The sequence below is a fragment of the Ranitomeya imitator genome, chromosome 3 (genome assembly GCF_032444005.1).
Source record: "Ranitomeya imitator isolate aRanImi1 chromosome 3, aRanImi1.pri, whole genome shotgun sequence".
Taxonomy (NCBI): domain Eukaryota; kingdom Metazoa; phylum Chordata; class Amphibia; order Anura; family Dendrobatidae; genus Ranitomeya; species Ranitomeya imitator.
The window spans coordinates 766,789,125-766,814,047 of NC_091284.1; the positions used below are offsets into that span (position 1 = coordinate 766,789,125).

Genomic DNA, 24,923 nt, shown 5'->3' on the forward strand with positions numbered 1-24,923 from the left:
GCGAAACGCGCGTCGGGGCGTTTCCACCGGTGGGATCCCCCCTCATCTTCCTCCCCTCCACCCATACGGGTAAGCAATCATTCCTGGGCCTCACCATGGTCGCTGGGGTTATCCCAGCTGATACCGCATGTTGGCTTATACCTCTGTATCGGACATTGGTCCCGCTGTGACATACTTCCCATTTCTCCATTGTTCCCCCATCCTGTTGGGTTCCTGATACGCTGCATATTTTTGGGGTATAGGGGCCACTATGGCTGTCACTTTCGATCCGCTCCATCTTTTGCTGATTAGGTCCTATATACGCTTTGGGTGGGGTGACACTTTGGCTACAGAGGTTTCTTTAGCTGACATTATAGATTTCTCATTTACTCTCTAGGCCCTGTTTTGGTTGTCTCCCTTTTTTTTCCCTTTACTCCTAGGTTACATATTGCGTGACGCCCTTTATATTATCAGTATTTTGTACTGTGGGTTGGGGTTGTTAGTTGTGGGGGGGTTTTCTTTCCCCTTTCATGTGCTATGTTGTGGGTTACTGTGTACTATGACTGATGTTCAATGACTGTTTTTACTTTTTTGTAGTAATAAAGATTTTTTATTGATATATTTACTATATGCTCCTTATTTTTCTCCTTGCTTTATGCTTCTGGGGAGTAATGGTAGAACCACACACAGAAATGGCAATGTCGGACATAAGCAGGTTAGTGCAGGGTGGAAACATAAGGAGTTCAGTTTTAGACAGGTTCAGTTTCGGATATAGGGAGGACACATGATGTTAGAGACAGCAGTAAGACAATCACTGGTGTTTTGTAATAATACAGGCATGATGTTAGGAGCAGAGGTGTATAATTGGGTGTCATCAGCATAGAGATGGTACTGGAAACCACATCAAACTGATTGTTTGTCCAATAGGAGCAGTATACAAGGAGAAGAGGGGACCTAGGAATGATCATTGAGGAACCTATGCATTAAGGGGACAAGGAGAGGAGGAGGAACCAGCAAAAGATACAGTGAAGTAACAGTCAGAAAAGTAGGAGGAGAACCAGGAGAGAATGAACTCCTTGAGACCAATAGAGCAGAGCATAGTTAGGAGGAGCTGATGATCCACAGTGTCGAATGCTGCAGAGCAATCCAGCAGAATCAGTATGGAGTAGTGACCATTAGATTTAGCTGTTAGTAGATCATTACAGACTTTACTGAGGGCAGTTTCAGTAGAGTGTAAAGCTCGGAAACCAGAATGTAGAGGGTAAAAAAGAGAGTAATCTGACAGATAGCAGATTAGACGGGAGTGAACCAAGCCTTACAGGAGTTTAGAGATGAAGGGAAGATTAGAGACACGTCTATAGTTTGCAGCACGGTTTTGGTTGAGGGATGTTTTTTTAAGTAATCGATGTATGGTGGCAGGTTTAAATGATGAGGGAAAGATACCGGAAGAGAGAGAGAGGTTGAATATTTTTTGATAGGTGAGTGGTGACAGTTGGGGAAATGAACTGAAGGAGATGTGAGGGAATAGGGTCACTGGTGCAAGAAGTAGGGTGAAAAGATGCAAGGAGCCTGATCCCTTCTTCTTCTGTCACTGGTTCAAGCTAGATGCAGTAGGGGAGGGAGGACCGTGCATGGTATGAAGGGATTGGGAGAAAATTTCCAGTATGATATAGTCAATTTTTTCTTTTAAATAGTTGGCCAGATTCTCGGGACCGGCACTCTTGGATTGAGGAGGGAATAAAAAGTGTCAAAGGGACGTTTAGGATTGTTGGATAGTGAGGAGATGAGGGTGCTGAAGTAAGTTTGTCTGGAGAGGTGAAGGGCAGAGTTGTATAAGCATAAACTTATAATGGATGAAATCTTCGACCAGATTGGATTTTCTTCACAGACTTCGGCGCACCTGGAGCACCGCTGTAGAAAAATATGCTTGCAGCATGTGCCAGGGTAGTCACCATTTGTGCCGAGTTGTTGTGCTAAGGATTTTGCGCTCTTTGATCAAAAAATGCTAACTAGATTCCTTATGTTTTTAACATTTACAGCAATATTGCAATATTGGAGTTCATGTATTTATTAGTCGCAGTGTGCTGGCGCATCATGTATGTATACGACAAGGGGTGGAGACATCAGTGTAGTGGCTGGACAGAAATACAACCACATTCAGGAAGGATTACTGAGGAGAAAGTTTATTGCGAGGGAGACTGATCAGGGGACAGTTGTAATAGTCCAGATGAGAAAGAATAAGAGCCACAGTTATTTCATTTTCAAAGGTGAGAAAAGGTCAAATTACAGAATTGATTTTAAGGTGCAGGGGACATGAGTGCGTAAGTGATTGGATATAGGGAATAAAGGAAAGTTCTGTGTCAAATATGATCTCTAGACAGTGAGCATACTACTTGGGAGTTATGGTTGAACTATCCAATGTAGTTGGATTATTGAGTATGTGTAGGTTAGTAGAGGAACGAAACACGAGAAGTTCAGTTTCGGAGAGATTCAGTTTCAGATAGGCGGAAGACAAGGTGTTAGAAACCGCAGAAAGGCAATCCCTTGTATTTTGTATTTTGTATTAAGATAGATGATGAAGAGGTGTGTAATTGGGTGTCATCAGCATAGAGATGATGCTGGAAACCAAATCTGCTGATGGTTTGTCCAATAGGGGCAGTATATAGGGAGAAGAGGAGGGGGCCCAGGACTGAACCTTAAGGAACCCCGAAAGTAAGAGGAAGAATAGCTGGCAAATGATACAGTGAACAAGCAGTCAGAGAGTAAGAGAAGAACCAACAGAAAGCAGTATCTTTGAGGTCACTAGAGCGAAGCATAGTGAAGAGGAGCTGGTGATCCACAGTGTTGAGTGATCCAGGAGAATCATCAGGGAGCAGTGACCATTAGGCTAGGGTCACACAGCCGTATTTTCTCTCATCAGAAAATCACTCTGGTTATCTCTTAGATCCCAGTCCAGAGCCTCTCTCTTGCCAAATCAGTTCTCATACTTTGCACTGACAAGGGCCAGTAGCCCGAAACACCGTGTCTGCAAATTGAGATTATGATTTCACTTTTATCCTATGTCATATTGCAAGACTCGTTAAAGGGTTGATTGTGACTTGTAGGATCGCTACTTCCAATAGGTGGCGCTATAGAGTTCAAGTCATCTTTCTCTCTGAAGAGGCAATTTGCATATCTGGTTATACAAGAGCTTGATCAGAGTGTAATCATAGTGTGATCCGATTTTTCTCAGATGATGGGAAAAAAATTCTTCGTCTTCTCCATTCTGTCAGTCCATGAAAGTCGGACTGCACTCAGATGTTACCATGCTCATTGACTTGCATGGCTGAGTGCGATCCCAATATCAGATGCAAAATGTGCATGCTGCGATTTTTTTCTTTGGACAGTTTCTGTCTGAGGGAAAAAAATCAGACATGTGCATCACCCCATAGAATAACATTGGTCTGAGTACGATCCGATGTTGTCGGATCGCACTCTGAACGAAAATATGGTCGTCTGCACAAGCCCTTAGCTTTAACTGGTAGTAGATTGTCAGAGACTTTAATAATGTCATTTTCACTAGAATTATTTAGAAGAAAAACCGGATTATACAGGGTCAAGAAGAGAGTTATTTGAGAGATAGTGGATCAGAGGAGAGTGAACCAAGGTTTCCAGGAGTTTAGACCTAGAAGGAAAATTAGAGACTGGTCAGTAGTTAGCGCCACAGTTCTGGTCAAGGAATGACGGCATATTGAATGAGGGGAAGATTCCAGAAGAAAGAGGTAGGTTGAATATTTTACTTAGGTGGGCAGTGACAGCCGGGGAGAAGGACTGGAGGAGGTGTGAGGGAATAGGATCACTGGTGCAGGTTGTTGGGCGAGAAGATATGAGGAGCCTGGTAACAACGTCTTCTGTGGCAGGCTCGAAGGTGGGAAGGAACTTAATGTGCAAGAGGGAAGAGGATCTAGGCTCTTAGGGGATTGGGTGAAAAAATAGTAATAGATATGTTTGTTTGTTTTTTTAAATAAGTGGCCAGATCTTCAGTGCTGAGGTTGATGATGGGGGTTTGTATTTTAGGCCTAAGGAGGGAGTGGAAAGTTTCAGAGAGTCATCTTGGATTGTCAGATAGTGATGTGATGAGGGCGGTGAAGTCGCTTGTTTAGTAAGATAGAGAATAGAGTTATACATTTTAAGCATGAATTTATAATAGATGAAGTTTTCTTCTGAAAGTTATTTTCTCCACTAATGCTCAGCACACCTAGAGCACCACTGGAGAAAAGGTGCTTACAGCGTGTGCCAGGGATGTCTGTGTCAGGTTGTTCTGCGAGTAGCCGGTGCTCATTCATCCAGCGCACTTTCCAATGTCTTGTTATAAAGGTTTCATAGAGCATGCAACAAAACAAATTGCAGCAATGTACGTCAGAAGCCATATTACAGAGGTATGCTCTCTGGAAGCATTGTCTAAGGGAAAGAATATTTCTGTAATATTTCACCAAATGGCCTTTAAAAATAACCTGTTTTTTTTTTATAATCTTAGAAGATGTTTTCGGTGTATTATATAAAGATATTTTTGGTGTAAAATATATATCTATTTTCAGTCGTAAAGTAAATTTGATGGCTTTTTTACTGTGATTACACAATTTACATTTTATATAAGCATAAACAAAAATGTAACTGTAAAAGTCATATTTCCCATTAACTATTGCTTATTATTTGCATACAATTAGGTTGCCTGCAGCAAAGAGGTCTGCACTGCTCGGCTGTTAGCATAATTGACCGCCTGAGTAGATGAACACTGAATTTGCTGCATAGACAGGAATATTTTATTCCACTTGAACAGGCTGTTTTTATACATTCTATTTACTTTGTATGGAAATGTATATGAACGCTGTTTTAAAAGGAACCTGTCATTTGATTTATGCTGCCAAAGCCGCAAAACCATAGTCAGCATGAATCAGAGCCTGTCTGCATGACGGCAAGCAGGTATATTTTTTCCTGAAACACTCCAGCATTTCAGAGAAAATAGTTAGAAGATCTATCTTGGACGCATAGCCAAGACTGAACTAATCAGACGCAGCCCCCGGATGACTTTTCCCAGCACCAAGCTAGTTGATTGACAGATCTCTTGCTACAGGAGAGACCTGTCAATCACATGTGTTTGCACTTGGAGAAGATCTAACTTTATTGTCTATGTCACATCAGAACAAAAAATATATCGGGCTGCAACGGTGCAGGCAGCATTGATTCATGCTGCCCGTGGTTTGGGCAGCATGAATCAGGTTACAGGTTTCCTTTAACAATGCAGTTTTCACATCTAGGATCTACATTTCATGATAAGAAATGGAGAAAATGGCTGCACTTTTGTGTTATATTTAAGTAAGGGTATGTTTCCACAGGCAAAGGCAGGAGATATTTTGCCCAAAGGTCTCCATTTCATCATGGTGTTTATGCCTGAATGTTGACGTAAAACACCTGCAAAAATTTGGTGCAACAAGTAGTTGCTTAAAAATGTTTAAACTTTTGTCCAGTTTTGGGCAGCTCCACTAAGATGAGCAAAGCTGGAGAGGAATTGGGGCGAGAGGATGCGAGGTGATGCCAGTCCAAGAAATAATAAGCGGTAGCCAGGTGCACTGAGGCGCACGTCACTGATGATATGTGGCTAATTCATAAAGTGACGTGTGCCTCCTTAATAAATTAGCCACATCTTCTGCTTGCCCATCAATAAGACTGGGGTATGAAGCGCCAGTCATAATGCATCAGGGCCAATGTCCACAAAACAACACAGACATATGAAGTGACCAAAAGACCATAATGATATCTGTGGTGGCAGGGGGTCACCAGTAACAATGATGCTGAGGCCCAACTGTTCAGCCTTTTCACAAATTCGGTTCTATATAATAAATTATGCAGTATGTTAAATGAATGATGAGTTGTTGCATTTGTCTATATATGTGTACAGTGCCAAACACCGTTCATGTTGGGGGCCTACTCATGCACAGGGGCCACCAGGGGATTCAACGGCTTTCCTGTGGGCCAATACGAATCTAGCGCCATTTGCGATTTTTTTTTTTCACACAGACTGTTAGTAATGTGTCTTTGTAAGGGTATGTTAAATGGAACCTGTCACCAGAAAAACGCTATTATCCTGCAGATATGGGGTTATGGGGTTATTCTGCAGGTTAATAGTGTTACTAACCTGCCCGACGCCCAACACTTAACTGAACGCTGCGGGGACAAAATGAACTTCATTCCCCGGCAGCGTTCAGATTTTAGTCACCCCGCAACGTGTTCAGTCACCGCTCTGAGAATAGAGAGCGGCAGCTGTGACCGCGCCCTCGGCCCTGAGTAACATCCGGCCATAATGCTGAGCCAGTGTCAGTCAGGGCCGGGGCACGGTTACAGGCATTACTCTGTATAATCAGAGCGGTGACTGAACATATTCAGAAGTTAGTCAGTTCAAATATGGCCACTAGATTATTACAAAGGACAGAAGGCGTCTCATATGATGAAAGGTTGGAAAAGTTGGGCTATTTTCCTGCAGATTAACCCCATATCTGTAGCTTAATAGCATTTTTGCTGATGACAGGTCACAGTGGAAAGCAGACCACACACAGACCAATCTCGTGAACATTTTTAGACAGATTGACAGACGGTGTGGAAAAAAAATCACAGATGGCGCTGGTCTCATCCATTTTTTTAGATTAGCTTCTCAACCATAGATTTCAATAGGTGTGTAAAAAAATGGATGTCATACAGCTACCATCTGAAGAACAATTGTCCTTTTTTTCTGGATAATAAAACCCCAAATGATCTTTGATACACTGGTATGAACATAGACTGAGGCCGGATTGTGGTCCGAGTACAGATGTTAATGTTTGGACCGGCCGCGGGTCTTTCGACCTGAGCTAAGCAGCTTCATAGCCTTATATGAGGCTGACTAGTTTGGGGCAGGAGACCCGCGGCCGGTCCAAACATTACAGTGTGTACTCGGACCTCGTTCTCGGACCACAACACACTGATGTGTGAATCCGGCCCGTGTGTTACGGTTCTGTTATTTACTTGACCATCAACATTAAGGAGCCATCCATGTGCCCTGTGGTGTCACACAGAGTCTTCATGGGACCATGTTATTGTTGTTTATGAGAGACTTTTGTACGTCATGCCTCTAGGGATCACATTTGTGTAATACAGCATGTGATGAAACATGCCACATTTTATTTTCATATGAAAAAAAAAATGAGAAAATTCTATGGTCACCATATTGCAGACCTCCGTAACAAGATCAAAACTGTCTAAAAAGAAAAATTGTCTTTGTCGCCCATAGCAACCAATCACAGCTCAGTTTTCATTTCCTAAACAGCTCTGGTAAAATGAAATCTGTGCTGTGATTGGTTGCTATGGGAAACAAGGCATGGTTTTCTTTTAAGACAGTGTTCATAAACGTGTTTATCACTACATGTGGCCTACACGGAGTTAGAGACAGAAAGAAACAGATCTGCTTTCTTTCATAATACTGCGCTTGTATTCTGTATTCCATGGATTGTGTCTGACATTTAGCCCCATTGAAGTAAACAAGGGCAAAGCTGCAATACCATACACAGCCTGCAGAAAAAAGTGGCGCTGTGTCTGGAAGAAAGCTACTCTTCGATTGGTTTAGTACATATTGACCAAAATATAATATAAATGCAGAGTTAATCTTCACATTGCTAATGCAAACTGTAAATATCCTAATATTTTTTCTTCATTTTTTAGCTGTCTGCATAGCTGCCATGATGTCATTTTAAGAAGAAGCAGTTTGGGCAGCTGGGGCTTTAGCATAGTTGGTGGTTATGAGGAGAACCACACAAATCAGCCCTTCTTCATTAAAACCATAGTTTTGGGGACACCTGCGTACTATGACGGACGCCTTAAGTGAGTATGACTCAGCAGAGGAAGCCACCTGCAACAGCAGAGACTATTTTTACTCTCCACCTGATATCTGTATGTTGAAACCATTAATAAATGGCAGAAAAGTAACTATATTTATAGCGCTTTCTCCAATCACGTGTAAAAGCCGCCAGAAAATCTCCAGTCTGGTGTAAGTAGTATAGCGGACTGCAAAAATGCACACGTAGGGAGAGGATAAAAGAAAAATCTGACATTTCATCAAATATAGGTTTTCTGGTGACCAATACTACAATATAGAGTTTATACTGGCGCTGTCCGGCAGCTACCTGCCGAAGGGTCACGTGAGACCCTTGTGTGTCTGCCGTCTTTGCTTGGATTGGTAATGCTTTTTGATCAGGTGCATTGCCTTCCATGAGATAAAGGGGTTTCCTGACGCTGATGACTACTGCATCGGAGGTGGCTGGTGCCGATGATGATACAACTTAAGGAAAAACCTTTGGCACACACTGGATATCTTGCAAAAAACGTGTGTTTATTACAATCACATATGAGGAAAATAACTTTGATTGAATTGACGCCACCACCGCAGAGGATTGCTGCTCCCCTTTTCTCTATATATAGATGATGTTACAACACCACACACCGGCCAACACGTGGGCACCATGCTCTTGTCCTGTCCACTTGAATAGGACATGCGTAATGTACTTGCCAATTGTGCACGCTCCTTGTCAGGTTATGTGGAAGTAACGTCGTCTGCACCGCTCACCTTTGATGCACGTGTGCGTGGTGCTAGAATGCTACTTTAAAGTTATTTATTTTACTCACTTATTTAGCGCCATTAATTCCACAGTGCTTTACAGACATTGTGAGCACTGTTCCCTTTGGGGCTCATAGTATGTCTTTGGAGTAAAGCGGAGTACCCAGAGGAAACCAACACAAACATGGGGAGAACATATAAACTCATTGGAAATGTTGTCCTTGGTGGGATTTGAACCCAGGACCCCAGCGCTGCAAGACTGCAGTGCTAACCGCTGAGCCACCGTGCTTATAACAACATTGCTGCCTTCTTGTTGAACCAGCAGCAAATTCAGCTATTCACAGTAGCACATTCACCTGTTTACAGCAGCACATTCACCTGTTTACAGCAGCACATTCACCTGTTTACAGAAGCACATTCACCTGTTTACAGCAGCATATTCACCTGTTTACAGCAGCACATTCACCTGTTTACAGTAGCACATTCACCTGTTTACAGCAGCACATTCACCTGTTTACAGTAGCACATTCACCTGTTTACAGCAGCACATTCACCTGTTTACAGTAGCACATTCACCTGTTTACAGCAGCATTCACCTGTTTACAGCAGCACATTCACCTGTTTACAGTAGCACATTCACCTGTTTACAGCAGCACATTCACCTGTTTACAGCAGCACATTCATGTATTTACAGCAGCACATTCACCTGTTTACAGCAGTACATTCACCTGTTTACAGCAGCACATTCATCTGTTTACAGTACCACACTCACCTGTTTACAGCAGCACATTCACCTGTTTACAGCAGCACATTCACCTGTTTACAGCAGCACATTCACCTGTTTACAGCAGCACATTCATGTATTTACAGCAGCACATTCACCTGTTTACAGCAGTACAGTCACCTGTTTACAGTACCACATTCACCTGTTTACAGTACCACACTCACCTGTTTACAGCAGCACATTTACCTGTTTACAGCAGCACATTCACCTGTTTACAGCACCACATTCACCTGTTTACAGCAGCACATTCACCTGTTTACAGTACCACATTCATCTGTTTGCAACAGCACATTCACCTGTTTACAGCAGCACATTCACCTGTTTACAGTACCACATTCACCTGTTTACAGCAGCACATTCACCTGTTTACAGCAGCACATTCACCTGTTGACTGCAGCACATTTATCTATTTACAGCACCAGATTGTCTTTTCCTATTTTTTTTTAAATAAATATAAAATAAAAAAACTTAATTGCCATTGATATAGTCAAACTACTGAAATATCCCCCTTACCTCTGTGAACTCTATAAAAATGTATAATTTTTATTCAACGTGCCCCTTTCTCTCACTCAGAGAAAAAGTGGAATAAGCAGTGATCATCACAAAGCTTTATGTAATCCAAATAGGTAGCAAAAAAATTGCAGCTCTTTTTGTAAAAAAAAAAATTGCAGTAGGAATAAAATTTAGGAATTATGTTTGGTTCTCCAATGGGCTACTTCCCACTACTTCCCACTGCAGTGCCCCCCCATTCTATAGCATCATAACTACATCTCTTACTCAAATTGCCAAGCGGTTTTTTTATACACACGAAGACCTGTCTGCATAGGACAGATTAGCAGAGAGCTGATGGCCCTAAAGTTGAAAATAGCATAGATGGAAAATGCCTTTTAATTAGTTTTATCTTGTCAAAGTATTGCACAAGCTTTGATGTATTTGATATTAAAATCAGCCAAGCAAACCCTGCTCTGCACAGATGAAGGGCAAGTACAGTACACTGAAACAGCTATCTATAGATGGGTGTACCATGTGTGGAAAAGTGTTTGCTCCCTTCCTGATTTCCTATTCTTTTGCATGTTTGTCACACTTAAATGTTTCTTCAGATCACCAAACAAATTCAAATATTAAACAAAGATAACGCGAGAAAACACAAAAAAGCAGTTTTTAAATGAATATCTTTATTATTAAGGGAAAATAAAATCCAAACCTATAGGGCCCTGTGTGAAACAATGATTGCACCCTAAATCTAATAACTGGTTGGGCCACCCTTAGCAGCAACAACTGTAATCAATTGTTTCTGATAACTGGCAATGAGTCTATTACAACTCTCTGGATGAATTTTGACCCACTCAACATTGCAGAATTGTTGTAATTCAGCCACATTGGAGGGTTTCCGAGCATGAACCGTCTTTTTACGGTCATGACATAGCATATCAATCGGATCAAGGTCAGGATTTTGACTAGGCCACTCCAAAGTCTTAATTTTGTTTTTCTTAAGCCATTCATAGGTGGACTTGCTGTTGTGTTTTGGATCATTATCTTGCTGCATAATCCAAGTGTACTTCAGCTTGAGGTCAAGAACAGATGGCTGGATATTCTCCTTCAGGATTTTTTGATAGACAGCAGAATTCATGGTTCCATTTATCACAGCAAGCCTTCCAGGTCCTAAAGCAGAAAAATAGCCCCAGACCAACACACTACCACCACCATATTTTACTGTTGGCATGATGTGCCTTTTCTGAAATGTTGTGTTACTTCTACGCCAGATGTAATGGGACATTCACCTTCCAAATAGTTCAACTTTTGTTTCATTAGTCCACAGAGTATTCTCCCAAAAGTCTTGGGGATCATCAAGATGTTTTCTGGCAAAATTAAAACAAGCCTTCTTAATATTCATCAGTGGGTTTTGTCTTGGAACGCTTCTATGCAAGCTATTTTTGCCAAGTCTCTTTCTTATAGTGGAGTCATGAATACTGACCTTAACTGAGGCAAGTGTTGCCTGCAGTTCTTTGGATATTGTTGTGGGATCTTTTGTGACCTCTTGAATGAGTCATCGCCTCACTTTAGGGGTAATTTTGGTCGTCTGGCCACTGCTGGGAAGGTTCACCACTGTTCCATGCTTTTGCCATTTGTGGAAAATGGCTCTCACTGTGGTTCACTGGAGTCCCAAAGTTTGAGAAATGGCTTTATAACCTTTTCCAGACTGATAGATTTCAATTACTCCATCACTCATGTCTTCCTGAATTTCTTTGGATCACGTCATGATGTCTAGCTTTTGAGGATCTTTTTGTCTACTTCACTTTGTCAGGCAGGTTCTATTTAAGTGATTTTGTGATTGAGAACAGGTGTGGCAATAATTAGGTCTGGGTATGGCTAGGGAATTTGAACTCCGCTTCTCAATGATGTGATAAACTACAGAACAGTTACTTTGTTTTAAGGGGGGGAGGTGCAATCACTTTTCCACACAAGGCCCTATAGGTTTAGATTTCTCTTTCATTTAATAATAAAGACCTTCATTTATAAACTGCATTTTGTGTTATCTTTGTCTAGTATTTAAATTTGTTTGGTGATCTGAAACATTTAAGTGTGACAAATATGTAAAATAACAGGAAATCAGGAAGGGGCAAACACTTTTTCACGCAGCTGTATGTCTTGGATAATATCCATAGTGATGTTGCAAGTGCCATTAAAAGTGTTCCCTGGCAACAGAAATCATTTGTAACTTGAAATAAGTTATTAAATACCTTTAATTAGCAAATAAAGCTTGTTATTATATGGAAGTAATCACTTTAGTACATCCGAAAGACAGCAGCAGATCTTTATCTTCTTACAGCACATTCTCCCAGGGACCTGACCTGTCCTAACCTTCTAGGACAAGTCTCTGTCAGTAGTAACAAGGCAGCGGCCTTTCTGATGTTTCACAACGATTACTTCCATACAAAAACAAGTGTGATTTTATAATTATCAAAGGTATTTATTTATAATTACCTCTTTCTCCTTTTTTTTGTATTCCCACAGAACCCCTGCAAAACGTTTCTATCATATTATATAACAGTGTGTCCTACGTCAGGTTCCATGTATGGAGCGGCCTCAGGATCTGAGCCTGCACCATACCTGGCAGACACCAGCTGTGTTACACAGCCTAAATCTGCCTGTAAATGCAACGACTCGAGACTGAAATTAAATTATGCAATTGGCAATGCGCGCACACAGGCTTCTGTTGGATTCCTGATGAAGGCCGTCATAGTTGCCATCTTTGTCATCCTGCAAGCTAAGCCTGTGGCTTGAACGAGGAGGACATTACTTGTTCTATATACTGCAATATAATCACAGGGTTGAGTCCACGTAAACAGTCTAAAAAAATAAAGTAAAAAAAAAAGTTTAAAAAATATGAGATTTCAAAATCAAGCCTTTCTCCCGCATTAAAGATAGAATAAAATCAGTACTGTATATTTGCTATTGTCACATCCACAAAAGTCCAATCTATCAAAACATTTAATTAATTAATCCATAAAGAGAAAAAAAATTAAATACCAGAATTTTTACAAAATTGCAACAAAAAGCCATAAAAAAGACTTTTAACTTTTATGCACTTCAAAATGATATCAATAGAAACATCAGCTTGCCACACAAAAAAATAGTCGTCACACAGCTCTATGAACGGAAAAATAACAAAAGTTACATATCTCAGAAATTGCTGAAACAAATTAATTATATATATATATATATATATATATATACATATATATATATATATATACAGTGGGGCAAAAAAGTATTTAGTCAGTCAGCAATAGTGCAAGTTCCACCACTTAAAAAGATGAGAGGCGTCTGTAATTTACATCATAGGTAGACCTCAACTATAGGAGACAAACTGAGAAAAAAAATCCAGAAAATCACATTGCATATTATGGTGGAAAATAAGTATTTGGTCAGAAACAAAATTTCATCTCAATACTTTGTAATATATCCTTTGTTGGCAATGACAGAGGTCAAACGTTTTCTGTAAGTCTTCACAAGGTTGCCACACACTGTTGTTGGTATGTTGGCCCATTCCTCCATGCAGATCTCCTCTAGAGCAGTGATGTTTTTGGCTTTTCGCTTGGCAACACGGACTTTCAACTCCCTCCAAAGGTTTTCTATAGGGTTGAGATCTGGAGACTGGCTAGGCCACTCCAGGACCTTGAAATGCTTCTTACGAAGCCACTCCTTCGTTGCCATGGCGGTGTGCTTTGGATCATTGTCATGTTGAAAGACCCAGCCACGTTTCATCTTCAATGCCCTTGCTGATGGAAGGAGGTTTGCACTCAAAATCTCACGATACATGGCCCCATTCATTCTTTCATGTACCCGGAACAGTCGTCCTGGCCCCTTTGCAGAGAAACAGCCCCAAAGCATGGTGTTTCCACCACCATGCTTTACAGTAGGTATGGTGTTTGATGGATGCAACTCAGTATTCTTTTTCCTCCAAACACGACAAGTTGTGTTTCTACCAAACAGTTCCAGTTTGGTTTCATCAGACCATAGGACATTCTCCCAAAACTCCTCTGGATCATCCAAATGCTCTCTAGCAAACTTCAGACGGGCCTGGACATGTACTGGCTTAAGCAGTGGGACACGTCTGGCACTGCAGGATCTGAGTCCATGGTGGCGTAGTGTGTTACTTATGGTAGGCCTTGTTACATTGGTCCCAGCTCTCTGCAGTTCATTCACTAGGTCCCCCCGGGTGGTTCTGGGATTTTTGCTCACCGTTCTTGTGATTATTCTGACCCCACGGGGTGGGATTTTGCGTGGAGCCCCAGATCGAGGGAGATTATCAGTGGTCTTGTATGTCTTCCATTTTCTAATTATTGCTCCCACTGTTGATTTCTTCACTCCAAGCTGGTTGGCTATTGCAGATTCAGTCTTCCCAGCCTGATGCAGGGCTGCAATTTTGTTTCTGGTGTCCTTTGACAGCTCTTTGGTCTTCACCATAGTGGAATTTGGAGTCAGACTGTTTGAGGGTGTGCACAGGTGTCTTTTTATACTGATAACAAGTTTAAACAGGTGCCATTACTACAGGTAATGAGTGGAGGAAAGAGGAGACTCTTAAAGAAGAAGTTACAGGTCTGTGAGAGCCAGAAATCTTGATTGTTTGTTTCTGACCAAATACTTATTTTCCACCATAATATGCAAAAAAATTATAAAAAAAACAGACAATGTGATTTTCTGGATTTTTTTTCTCAGTTTGTCTCCCATAGTTGAGGTCTACCTATGATGTAAATTACAGACGCCTCTCATCTTTTTAAGTGGTGGAACTTGCACTATTGCTGACTGACTAAATACTTTTTTGCCCCACTGTATATATATCTCAAATTGTTATTTTTATATTTTGTTCACATAAATAAAAAAGAAAATATATACGTTTGGTATTGATTTAATTATACTTACCTATAAAATCATAGTGCCAGGTCATTTTTACTGCACAATTAACACCATAAAAACAAAACAAAAATACAATAGGGATTTTTTCTTTTTTACAACATGTAATTTTTTTTCTCTTTTGTTTTCATTACATGATATAGTAAAATGAATTGTGCCATTCAACTACAACTACAACTTGCCTCCCAAAAATACAAAATCTGATAGATCTATTTCAACAGAAAAATAATAAAAGCTATGGCTCTTGGATGAGTTGGAAGGAAAAAAACAAAAGCTCAAAAATGAATATTGGCCCCGACAAGAAGAGGTTATAGGGATTAGACCTTGAAATATAGGGTTGTTACATCCGCTAGGGTATGCAAACAAGATAAATATCTTTCCTTCCAGAAGAGAGCTAATTTGCATGTTTTCCCCGTGTTTGTTGTTATTTTTATTTTCTTTTTTTCCAATGGATTGACTTTCGAACCTCTTATTTCTAACTACATGTGATGTATCTTCTATTACAGGTGTGGAGACATGATTGTTGCAGTTAATGGCTTATCTACCGTGGGAATGAGCCACTCGGCTCTTGTCCCAATGCTGAAAGAACAAAGGAGCAAAGTCACACTTAGCGTGATCTCATGGCCCGGTAGCCTGGTCTAAGTAACTCTCTAATGCCGCGATGATACATCTTCTGTGCTCTCAATCTAGTCCAGAGCTGTTCCTTATCTCATCGTCAATCACTTCATCGAAAGATGTTCAGAAGTGATCCACATGGGACTCGGACATGCTCACCTGGTCCAGAATCAAGGCGCCATTGCTTTTCTTCCAGCCATAAAACCATATGTTGACGGGAGTCTGTAGATCGTGCTGCACTATCGGCTCATATACAATAAAGTTTTGCCGTAGAGGTTATGTCAAGACATTGAGAAAATATTTTGTTTTGGGGGGTTTTCTTTTGTGCCACGGTTATAGTGTTCGATGGCCCTCGCTACATTGTCGGCAACAAAATTACCTGTAATATTCTGAATTTTTCTCTGTAAATGTAAAAGCCGAATCCACCACCCAACGCCTGCTGCATTTCTTTATAGACTTTTGTGCTGCTGTGGGACCTTTTTATTGGTTTACCTCATGGGGACATTGCCAATAATTTGGGTCCTGATAGAATTATATCATTCATCTGCCTGTGGTGGCTTTGAAAATTCCCCCAAAATACAAATGCAAACAATATTGAGGGCCAAAGCAAAAACTTGCATAACTGGGTTTTGTACTGTGCAATAACTGTTTCTTCTCTCTTTTTTTTGGGGGGGTGTCAATTTAATACAGTGTATCCTGTCAAAGAACAAGGGGATTCATCTCAAGGTTTACCTACCTGATAACGAATGTGGTTTTTTTGTTAGTCTGATAAACTTTTGATATTTTTACTGCAATATTTCTATTTGGACGTGCTTGTGTTTGTGGACTTTTTACAAGGTCGGACATAAAGACAAGTAATATTGCTTCAATCAAGATTGGGACTCCTGGGGCTTCCCTACCTGTTCCTACCAGACAATAAAAGATGTACAGTTTCTGTGATGAGTGTTGTGGGGCATATATTTCAACACCGAGGGGTATTTCTTTAGTGCAGGCTGCTCTTGTTCCATTTATACAGTATATGTGATCATTTTGTGAATCTGTTCCTACAAGTGGCAAGACCTCCGACTGAAATGAGATCTAAAATGACAATGGCAGTCTCTATCGGTATCAGTAGGGTCAATCTGATTTTTCTTCTGCCATCACAAATAACAGAATGGCCAAAAATTTCCCCAACGCAAATGTGAACAGAGCCCAAGAGATGACTAGCAAACTCCTCGCGTAGAAAAATAAAATTATGTTTGGATCATATAATCATAAAACTCACCCACTATAAAAAAAATTCCATTTGATTTCCTTTTAAAAGGAACCTGTGACATCGAACATGCAGCATGTTATAGAGATGGAGGGGCTGAGCAGATTGTATATGGATTTGTAGGAAAAAATTCAGGGTAACTTGTAATTTATTCACTGAAATCCCTGCTCATTTTGGGCTTAGTAGTCAAGTGGGAGGTCCTTATCAGTGATTGAAAGCTATCTCTGAATATACTGTATATGGAAGATTAGGACCTCCCAGATGACTGCTAAGCACAAATTGAGCAGGGATTTCAATAAATGAATTACAAGTTATCCTGATTTTTTTCCAAATTTCTATAAAATGATCTAATTAGCTCCTCAGCATTTTTAAGTGGATAGGGTCCCTTAAAAGAGGATCTGTCACTGCTCCTGACTTGTCTGTTTCAGTAAGTCTTGCATTATTTTCTCAAAACTGCGCACTGTGATATTTCTCTATGTTCCTCCTTATTTATATGGATAAATTGACAACTGGGTGTTTCTATTCCCCCTTATTAAAGGAGCGTGTCCCTACACAGCATGAAGCTGGTAGCACTGACAATGTCATGGAGTGGTCAGAGACACACAGGCTTGGACTGGCCATCCGGAGAATAGGAGAATCCCTTGGTGGGCCTCTGTATAAGAGTGGACCACCACCTTCTTATATGAGCATTATTTGGCATTATATACTTGAATCACTATGTACAGACAAAGGCGGCATTTTATTCATTTACCAATCTACCTAGTTCATTATTATATAAATTTGTGATTGAGGATAAAGTCACATTTGCATGTAGCTAAAAAGTGTCTGACACTCGAGACACAGCTCCCCAACTGGTAACAACCAACTGCCAATTTATTGGGATTTGGATGATTCGCGCCCAGCAGTTCGCCCCCCACAGTTCGCCCCCAGGTACATTTCGCCCCCGCACATTTCGTCCCCAGCATTTGGCCCCCAGGACGTTTCGCCCCCGCACATGTCGCCCTGTTGTGAATTCCGCTCTTGGGCTCCCTCCGGTGGTTGTAAGTGGCACTTTTGTGAGTTCTGCTCTTGGGCTCCCTCTTGTGGTTTCAAGTGGTATGGCTGCTCCTTGGAGTTAGCTGTCTTCAGCTGCTTCTACTGATCGTCTTTTCTGCTCGGCTATTTATGTCTGCTCTGTCTTCAGCCAGTGCCACTTGTAATTGGTTCCTGGTTGGATTCACATCTCTTTGGAGTTCCCTGTTATCCTGACCAGTTCAGCTAAGCTAAGTTTTTGCTTGCTTTTTTCTGTCCATAGTTTGTGAACTTATCCATTCTGTGCTTTCTATGTTTGTCCAGCTTGTCAGTGTTAATTTATTCTGTCTTGCTGGAAGCTCTGGGAGGCAGATTTGCCCTCCACACCTTTAGTCAGGTGTGGAGATTTTTTGTAAACTCTGCGTGGATTTTTGTAGTGTTTTATACTGACCGCACAGTATTCCATCCTGTCCTATCTATTTAGCTAGACTGGCCTCCTGTGCTCATCCTGGTTTCATTCTGTGTATGTCTTTTTCCTCTCCACTCACAGTCATTATTTGTGGGGGGCTAATCTATCCTTTGGGGATGTTCTCTGAGGCAAGATAGTTTTCCTGCTTCTATCTTTAGGGGTAGTTAGCTCTTAGGCTGTGACGAGATGCCTAGGGAGAGTTAGGAGCATTCCACGGCTACTTCTAGTGTTGTGTTGAGCTTAGGGACTGCGGGCAGTACAGTTACCACGTCCTTCAGAGCTCGTTCCATGTTGCTCCTAGACCACTGTATCATAACATCGCCCCCAGTAGTTCGCCCCCTGAACATACCTGGGGTAAAATATACAGGACCCCAATTGCTGGGGATTCCTGTGGCTGCCTTTTCAGCAGCTCACCCAGTGTCTCTTCTGGCTGGCCTTAAAGGAGTATTATCACCCTAAAATACAACAAAACTGACATACTTACCTGTCACAGCTGCAGCTCCTTGGATCACGGAGTGCAGTCTAGCGGTTCCCCATGATGTCTTTTTCTGCTTCTGGCTGTCTTTTCATCTTGCCTGGATCTTCTTCTGCTTCTGGCTGTCTTTTCACCTTGCCTGGATCACTGATCCATGAAGCATGATGAATGCCGCAGCAGTGAGGCCGAATGTCTCCTGGCCGCTCACTGACATGATGCCTCTCCCGTCACCAAGACACTGCTGCACATGCGCAGTGCCGCGATGAGATCAGGCAGAAGATGAGGAAGCTGGGAAGGAGAGGACTCGTGGTGGCCTCCGGATCCAGCATGGCGACTGATTGCCAGCCCACATAGCCAGAAGATCAGGCAAAGATGAGCAGAAGAAGGCCTCCGGGGGCGAACTGCTGGGGGCGAAATGTGCGAACTGCTGGGAGAGAAATGTGTGGGGGTGAAATGTGCAGCGCGAAATATCCTGGGGGCGAAATGCTGGGGACGAAATGTGCGGGGTCAAAATGTACCCGGGAGTGAACTGCTGGGGGCGAACTGCTGGGGGCAAAACATCCTATAACCCAATTTATTCATAAACTTCCGGGAAAAATAACAGAGGAACTGCACAACACAGAGCTCTAAGGAAAGTTGCGCCAGATTTGTAATTTCATGTAGAATTCAAGCATTTACTAAAGTAGAAATGTCATCAGAGCGGATGGGTCATCTTTAAAGGACATCACCTTCATTCAGCATCCACAGCTGCCATTAACAGTGCTGATGTAAGTACTGAAATGCTATTGATCTCTATGATGTTCCCATGCAGAATTAGTATCTGTAGGCTACATACTCATGTTATCTCAAACTACAATTGGTTGCTTTTACTATAAAGTATACTTTAAAGGTCCACCTTTGTTACCATTTTTGTTGCTTCAGTGTAGATAAAATTAAAAAGAAATAAAGTGACTTTGAAAATATTTATTTTTGAAAATATTATGTTACGTCTACAGCTTCAGTGCAGACCTATACTTTTTCATGGTAACGCCAGCAAACAAACTCTGTGTAGTCTAATCCCGCAGTCAGATTTTTTTTCCATATTTCACCAATGTCTTGCCATCATACATTTGGTAGGCTTTAAAAAAAACTGGTCATACTCTTTAGACTATGTTGACTTTACACCGATAAAGCTCCAAGTGAACATGTCAAGCATATTCATAGTGCTATTTTAGCCCCTTTGTGGTCAAAACAAGTACGTTTTGCCCTCCATGTGGCTGGTATCAGTCACTATACCGCAAGATAGGGGATGGAATAGCGTAGTAGATAATGCTATTCCCTTCAGCAGTAACCAATATATACAGTACACACATGGACAAAATGGTTGGTACCCTTCTGTTAAAGCAAGAAAAACCCACAATGGTCACTAAGAAAACTTGAAACTCAAAAAAAAAAAAGTAATTTTCAATTTAAATTTACTGAATATCAACTAATGAAAATCAGATTGCTTTTGAATTGTGGGTCAACAAAAAAATAAAATAAAACCTAGCAACAATGATGGTACCCTTTGAAAAAAGACTGACAACAATTTGACCATATGGACATGTTAAACTAAGGTGTGTTCTGTACTTAGCATGACCGGTGTCTACAGACTTATAAGTAGTCAGTCTTGTCTATTTAAACAGTGTAATGTAGTTACTGTGCTGCTTGGTATCATGGTGTGTACCACACTGAACGTGTACCAAACAAAGCAAAGGAGAGTGCTGTCTCAAGAGAGTCAGAAGCTTAAGGTCTATGGGACTGTAGCCAACATCCCTGAAAGAGTAAAATTGAAGACAAATTGAAGAGAATGATAATGCAAATGATAACCGAAAAACCCAGAACAACTTCCAGAGAGATTGGAGGTGAACTCCAAGGTCAAAGTACATTGGTGTCAGATGCCACTATCCGTCACTGTCTTGGCCAAAGTGGACTTCATGGAAGACGACCAAAGAGGAAACAACTGTTGAAAGCAAATCTTAAAAAAGCGAGAATGCAATTTGCCAAAATACATATTGACAAGCCACAAAGCTTTTGCTAAAATGTCCTTTTGGACAGATAGGACAAAACTGGAGCTTTTTTGCAGGTCACATCATCTGTACAGCTCTAGCAAAAATTAAGAAACCACCACATCAAAACCCTATCATGGGCAGCCCAATCTCGTGACCTGAACCCCATTGAAAACCTCTGGAATGTAATCAAGAGGATGATGGATAGTCACAAGCCATCAAACCAAGAAGAACTGCTTACATTTTTGCACCAGAAGAAGTGTGAAAGACTGGTGGAAAGCATGCCAAGACGCATGAAAGCTGTGATTAAAAATCATGGTTATTCCACAAAATATTGATTTCTGAACTCTTCCTGAGTTAAAACATTAGTATTGTTGTTTGTAAATGATTATGAACCTGTTTTCTTTGCATTATTTGAGGTCTGAAAGCATTGGTTTTTTTTTCAATTTTGACAATTTTTCTTTGTCAGAAAGAAAAATAAAAAAATTATTGCTTGACAATTCGGAGACATGTTGTCGGAAGTTTATAGACTAAATGAACAATTTACATTTTACTCAAAAATTTACCTATACAGAGAAAAATCAGGCAAACTGAACATTTTGCGGTGGTCTCCTAATTTTTGCCAGAGCTGTATTTTCACAGACACAAAAGTGAAGCATACAAATAAAAGAACATTTATGGAAACAGAAACACATGGGCTACTTGCACAGTGAACAAGTTTGTAGGAACATGCCCACACACCACCAAGAAACTTGAAGACACAAAAGAGAATAGTAAAACCAAAAAACACTGTTACAAAAAAAATCACAGTAATAAGCAAGTTATAGTAAAAAGATGGAAAAACAGGGTATTTAGTTGATACGTTTTTTGCAAAAAATGTATACTAATCTGCTCCAACAAACGTCAAGGTATACCTATATAGAGCAGTCCTAACTGATGTATGCAATCCCTATCTGATGTATTTAAAAACTTGATCATCTGTATATTACCTGAATAAGCAGGGTTTGGAGAGGAAATGTCCATGTGGACACGCTGAATGGAACAGCATTTGTGCAAATGGCCCACAAGGAGTGGTGGATAACTCCCCAGTCTTGTAGACACAAGAGAACAATTATGGAAACAGAAACATATGGGCTACTTGCACAGTGAACAAGTCTGTAGAAACATGTTCACACACCACCAAGAAACTTGAAGACACAAAAGAGCTTTTGTGCAAATGGCCCACAAGGAGTGGTGGATAACTCCCCAATATACAGATGATCAGGTTTTTAAATACATCACATAGGGATTGCATACATCAGTTAGGACTGCTCTATATGGGTATACCTTGATGTTTGGTGGAGCAGCTTAGTATACATTTTTTGCAAAAAACGTATCAACCAAATACCCTGTTTTTTCCATCTTTTTACTAGCACTTGCTTATTACTGTGATTTTTTTTGCAACAGAGAGTTTTTGGTCTTACTGTGCTCTTTTGTGTCTTCAAATAAAAGAACATTGTGCCTAATGTGAAACAGAGGAGGCTCGGTTGTGTTTTGGGCTGCTTTGCTGCACCTGGGAAAGGATGTCTTGAATCTGTGCAGGGTACAAGGATATCTGAAGACTGTTTTGTAATTCTGGAGCAAAATGTGCTGCCCAGTGTTAAAAGCTTGGTCTGAATCACAGGACATAATAACCCAAAACACACAGCTAAAAAGATCCAAGAATGGCTAAGAGCAAAGCACTGGATTTGGCTGAAGTGGCTTCTATGAGCCCCGATTGAAATCCTATTGTGCATCTGAGAAAGGAGCTGAAACATGAGAAGTCAGCCAACATGGACTAGTGCAGAAGTGTCATTGAGAGTTATAGGGGTCTAAGGGGTATTGTTTCTCCTTATGGAGAGTGACATACCATCTCTGGCTTGTCAATGTAAGGAGGCTTATTCGCCGTGCAATGCTCCTCTGGGAAATATAATATGCAAATTGCCTCTTCTGAGAAAAAGAGGACTTAAAATCTATAGCGCCACCTGTTGGAAGTAGCGATCCTACAAGTCACAATCAACCCTTTAACAAGTCATGCAATATGACTTAGGATAAAAGCCAAATCAATATCTCAATTCGCAGACACGGTTTTCAGGCTGTTGGCCCTCGTCAGTGAGAAGCATGAGAACTGATTTGGCTAGGGGAGAGGCTCTGGACTGGGGTCTAAGGGGTATTGTTTCTCCTTATGGAGAGTGACATACCATCTCTGGCTTGAGATATTTATTTGGCTGCCAGAAAAAATTGGACATGTCTACATGAGTAGTTACCCGGACACACGGTCCATGTGAAAACATAGACATGTGCGCAGTCCCATAATTTGAAAATAGCCGCTTCAGAATGGAAGAGGACTAGAACTCTAGTGCCACCAATTGGAAGTAGTAATGTCAATATTTGTTAGGACTGGCGGAACGCACCAAGAGAGATGATATAGATGCGTTCGCAGTCCGGGGTCCACCGTGCAGGTAAAACCTGCTGCTAGGAAATGACAGACAATATGGCGGTATTCAAAAGTATACACACGTGGGTTAAACCTCACCCAGCGTGAAGAAAGCGATTCTGTTGCGTCACAGGAGTGATAAGTCGGGCGCTAGATAGCAGCCATACTCCATACGCGAACAATCATACAATAGGGTAGGGGTATTTAAAGAACGACTTGCACTCACAACAAACACACGTATTAAATTGTACACTAGCGCATGGCCGTGCGGTCATGCGCAGTTTATATAGTTGCAGGACAGGAAGCGGCCACAGAAACTTTGCCCTTCCAAGACCTGCCAAGAGAACCAATAGAATGCGCTGCAGAGTCTGAGCACATGACCCTCGATCTCCAACGGGAGATCTTGCCCTGAGCATGCTCAGTGTGCGCAGACAGGGACTTAGTCCCAGAGAAGTCCACTCTCTGCTGACCAGTATAGGCTTTACAGGCAGAAGCTGGAGAAGCAGCAGTAACTCTTCTCACAGAGTCAGACTGAGCGAGACGCTGGGATCGACATCCCTGCTGAGCAGGCTCCACTGCGGCTGGAGGAGAATGGGAGACCGCAGCGGAGACGGATCGAGATTCCCCCTGTGCAGCAGAGGAAACTCGACTCCTAACATTACCCCCCCTCCTAGGGCCCCCCCCTCCTTGGGCCTCGCTACGCTCGAAGGCAGCAATGAGCTGTGGGGCCCGAATGTTTTCAGCAGGCTCCCATGACCTGTTCTCTGGACCATAACCCTTCCAATCCACCAGATAGAACTTTTTGCCGCGTACCACCTTGCACCCCAAAATAGCGTTCACCTCGTAATCGTCCGTAGACGAACCCGATGTCCCGGCAGATGACTCGGAAAACCGGGACATGTATACGGGTTTCAAGAGGGACACATGAAAGGTGTCGGTGATACCCAAGCGTGGAGGAAGAGCCAGGCGGTAGACCACAGGATTAACCTGTTCGAGAACCTTGAAGGGACCCAAGTAGCGAGGCGCAAACTTAGTGGACTCAACTCGCAGCCTGATGTTACGGGCGGAGAGCCACACCAAGTCGCCAGGAGCAAAGGTTGGAGCGGGGCGCCGATGAACATCGGCGGAGGACCTCATTCTCTCCTTGGAAGCCCGAATGGCATCCTGAGTGCGATCCCAAATGTCCCGTGCCTCCACAGCCCAGTCTGCCACCCTGGAATCGGCGGAAGACACGGGCATGGGCACAGGTACCCGCGGATGCTGACCATAGTTAAGGAGGAATGGGGTCTGTCCAGTGGAGTCAGCTACAGCATTGTTAAGAGCAAACTCCGCCCACGGTAGCAAAGATGCCCAGTCATCTTGTTTAGCAGAGACAAAATGTCGCAGATATGTGACCAAGGTCTGGTTGGCTCTCTCCACCAACCCATTCGTCTCGGGATGATATGCCGAAGAGAGATTCAACTCGATACTGAGAAGGCGACAAAGCTCTCTCCAGAACCGAGACTCAAACTGGGGACCCAGGTCACTGTCAATTTTGTCTGGTATACCGTGAAGACGGAAGATGTGTTTAACAAACAATGCTGCCAAGGCCCGTGCAGAAGGTAGCCGGGGAAGCGGCACCAAATGCACCATTTTAGAAAAATGGTCAGTGATAACCCAAATGACAGTACAGCCACGTGACTTGGGCAAACCCACCACAAAGTCCATCCCGACCATCTCCCAGGGCCTGTCTGCCACCGGCAGAGGGTATAACAACCCAGCTGGCCGTTGACGGAGAGACTTATTTTTGGCACAAGAGACACATGCCCGAACGTA

At 42.0% G+C, this 24,923-nt stretch overlaps 1 protein-coding gene across 3 annotated transcripts in view; it reads left to right on the plus strand.

The window, feature by feature from the left end:
* LNX2 (ligand of numb-protein X 2) overlaps positions 1–19,592 on the plus strand; it is a 217,254-nt gene extending 197,662 nt beyond the window's left edge. For all 3 annotated transcript variants that reach the window (XM_069759035.1, XM_069759036.1, XM_069759037.1), the window contains exons 9-10: positions 7,711–7,869; positions 15,311–19,592. In XM_069759035.1, the coding sequence (XP_069615136.1) occupies positions 7,711–7,869; positions 15,311–15,446 (295 nt within the window). In that variant the 3' untranslated portion in view covers positions 15,447–19,592. The remainder of the gene's footprint in view (positions 1–7,710; positions 7,870–15,310) is intronic.
* The last annotated feature ends 5,331 nt before the right edge of the window (positions 19,593–24,923 follow it).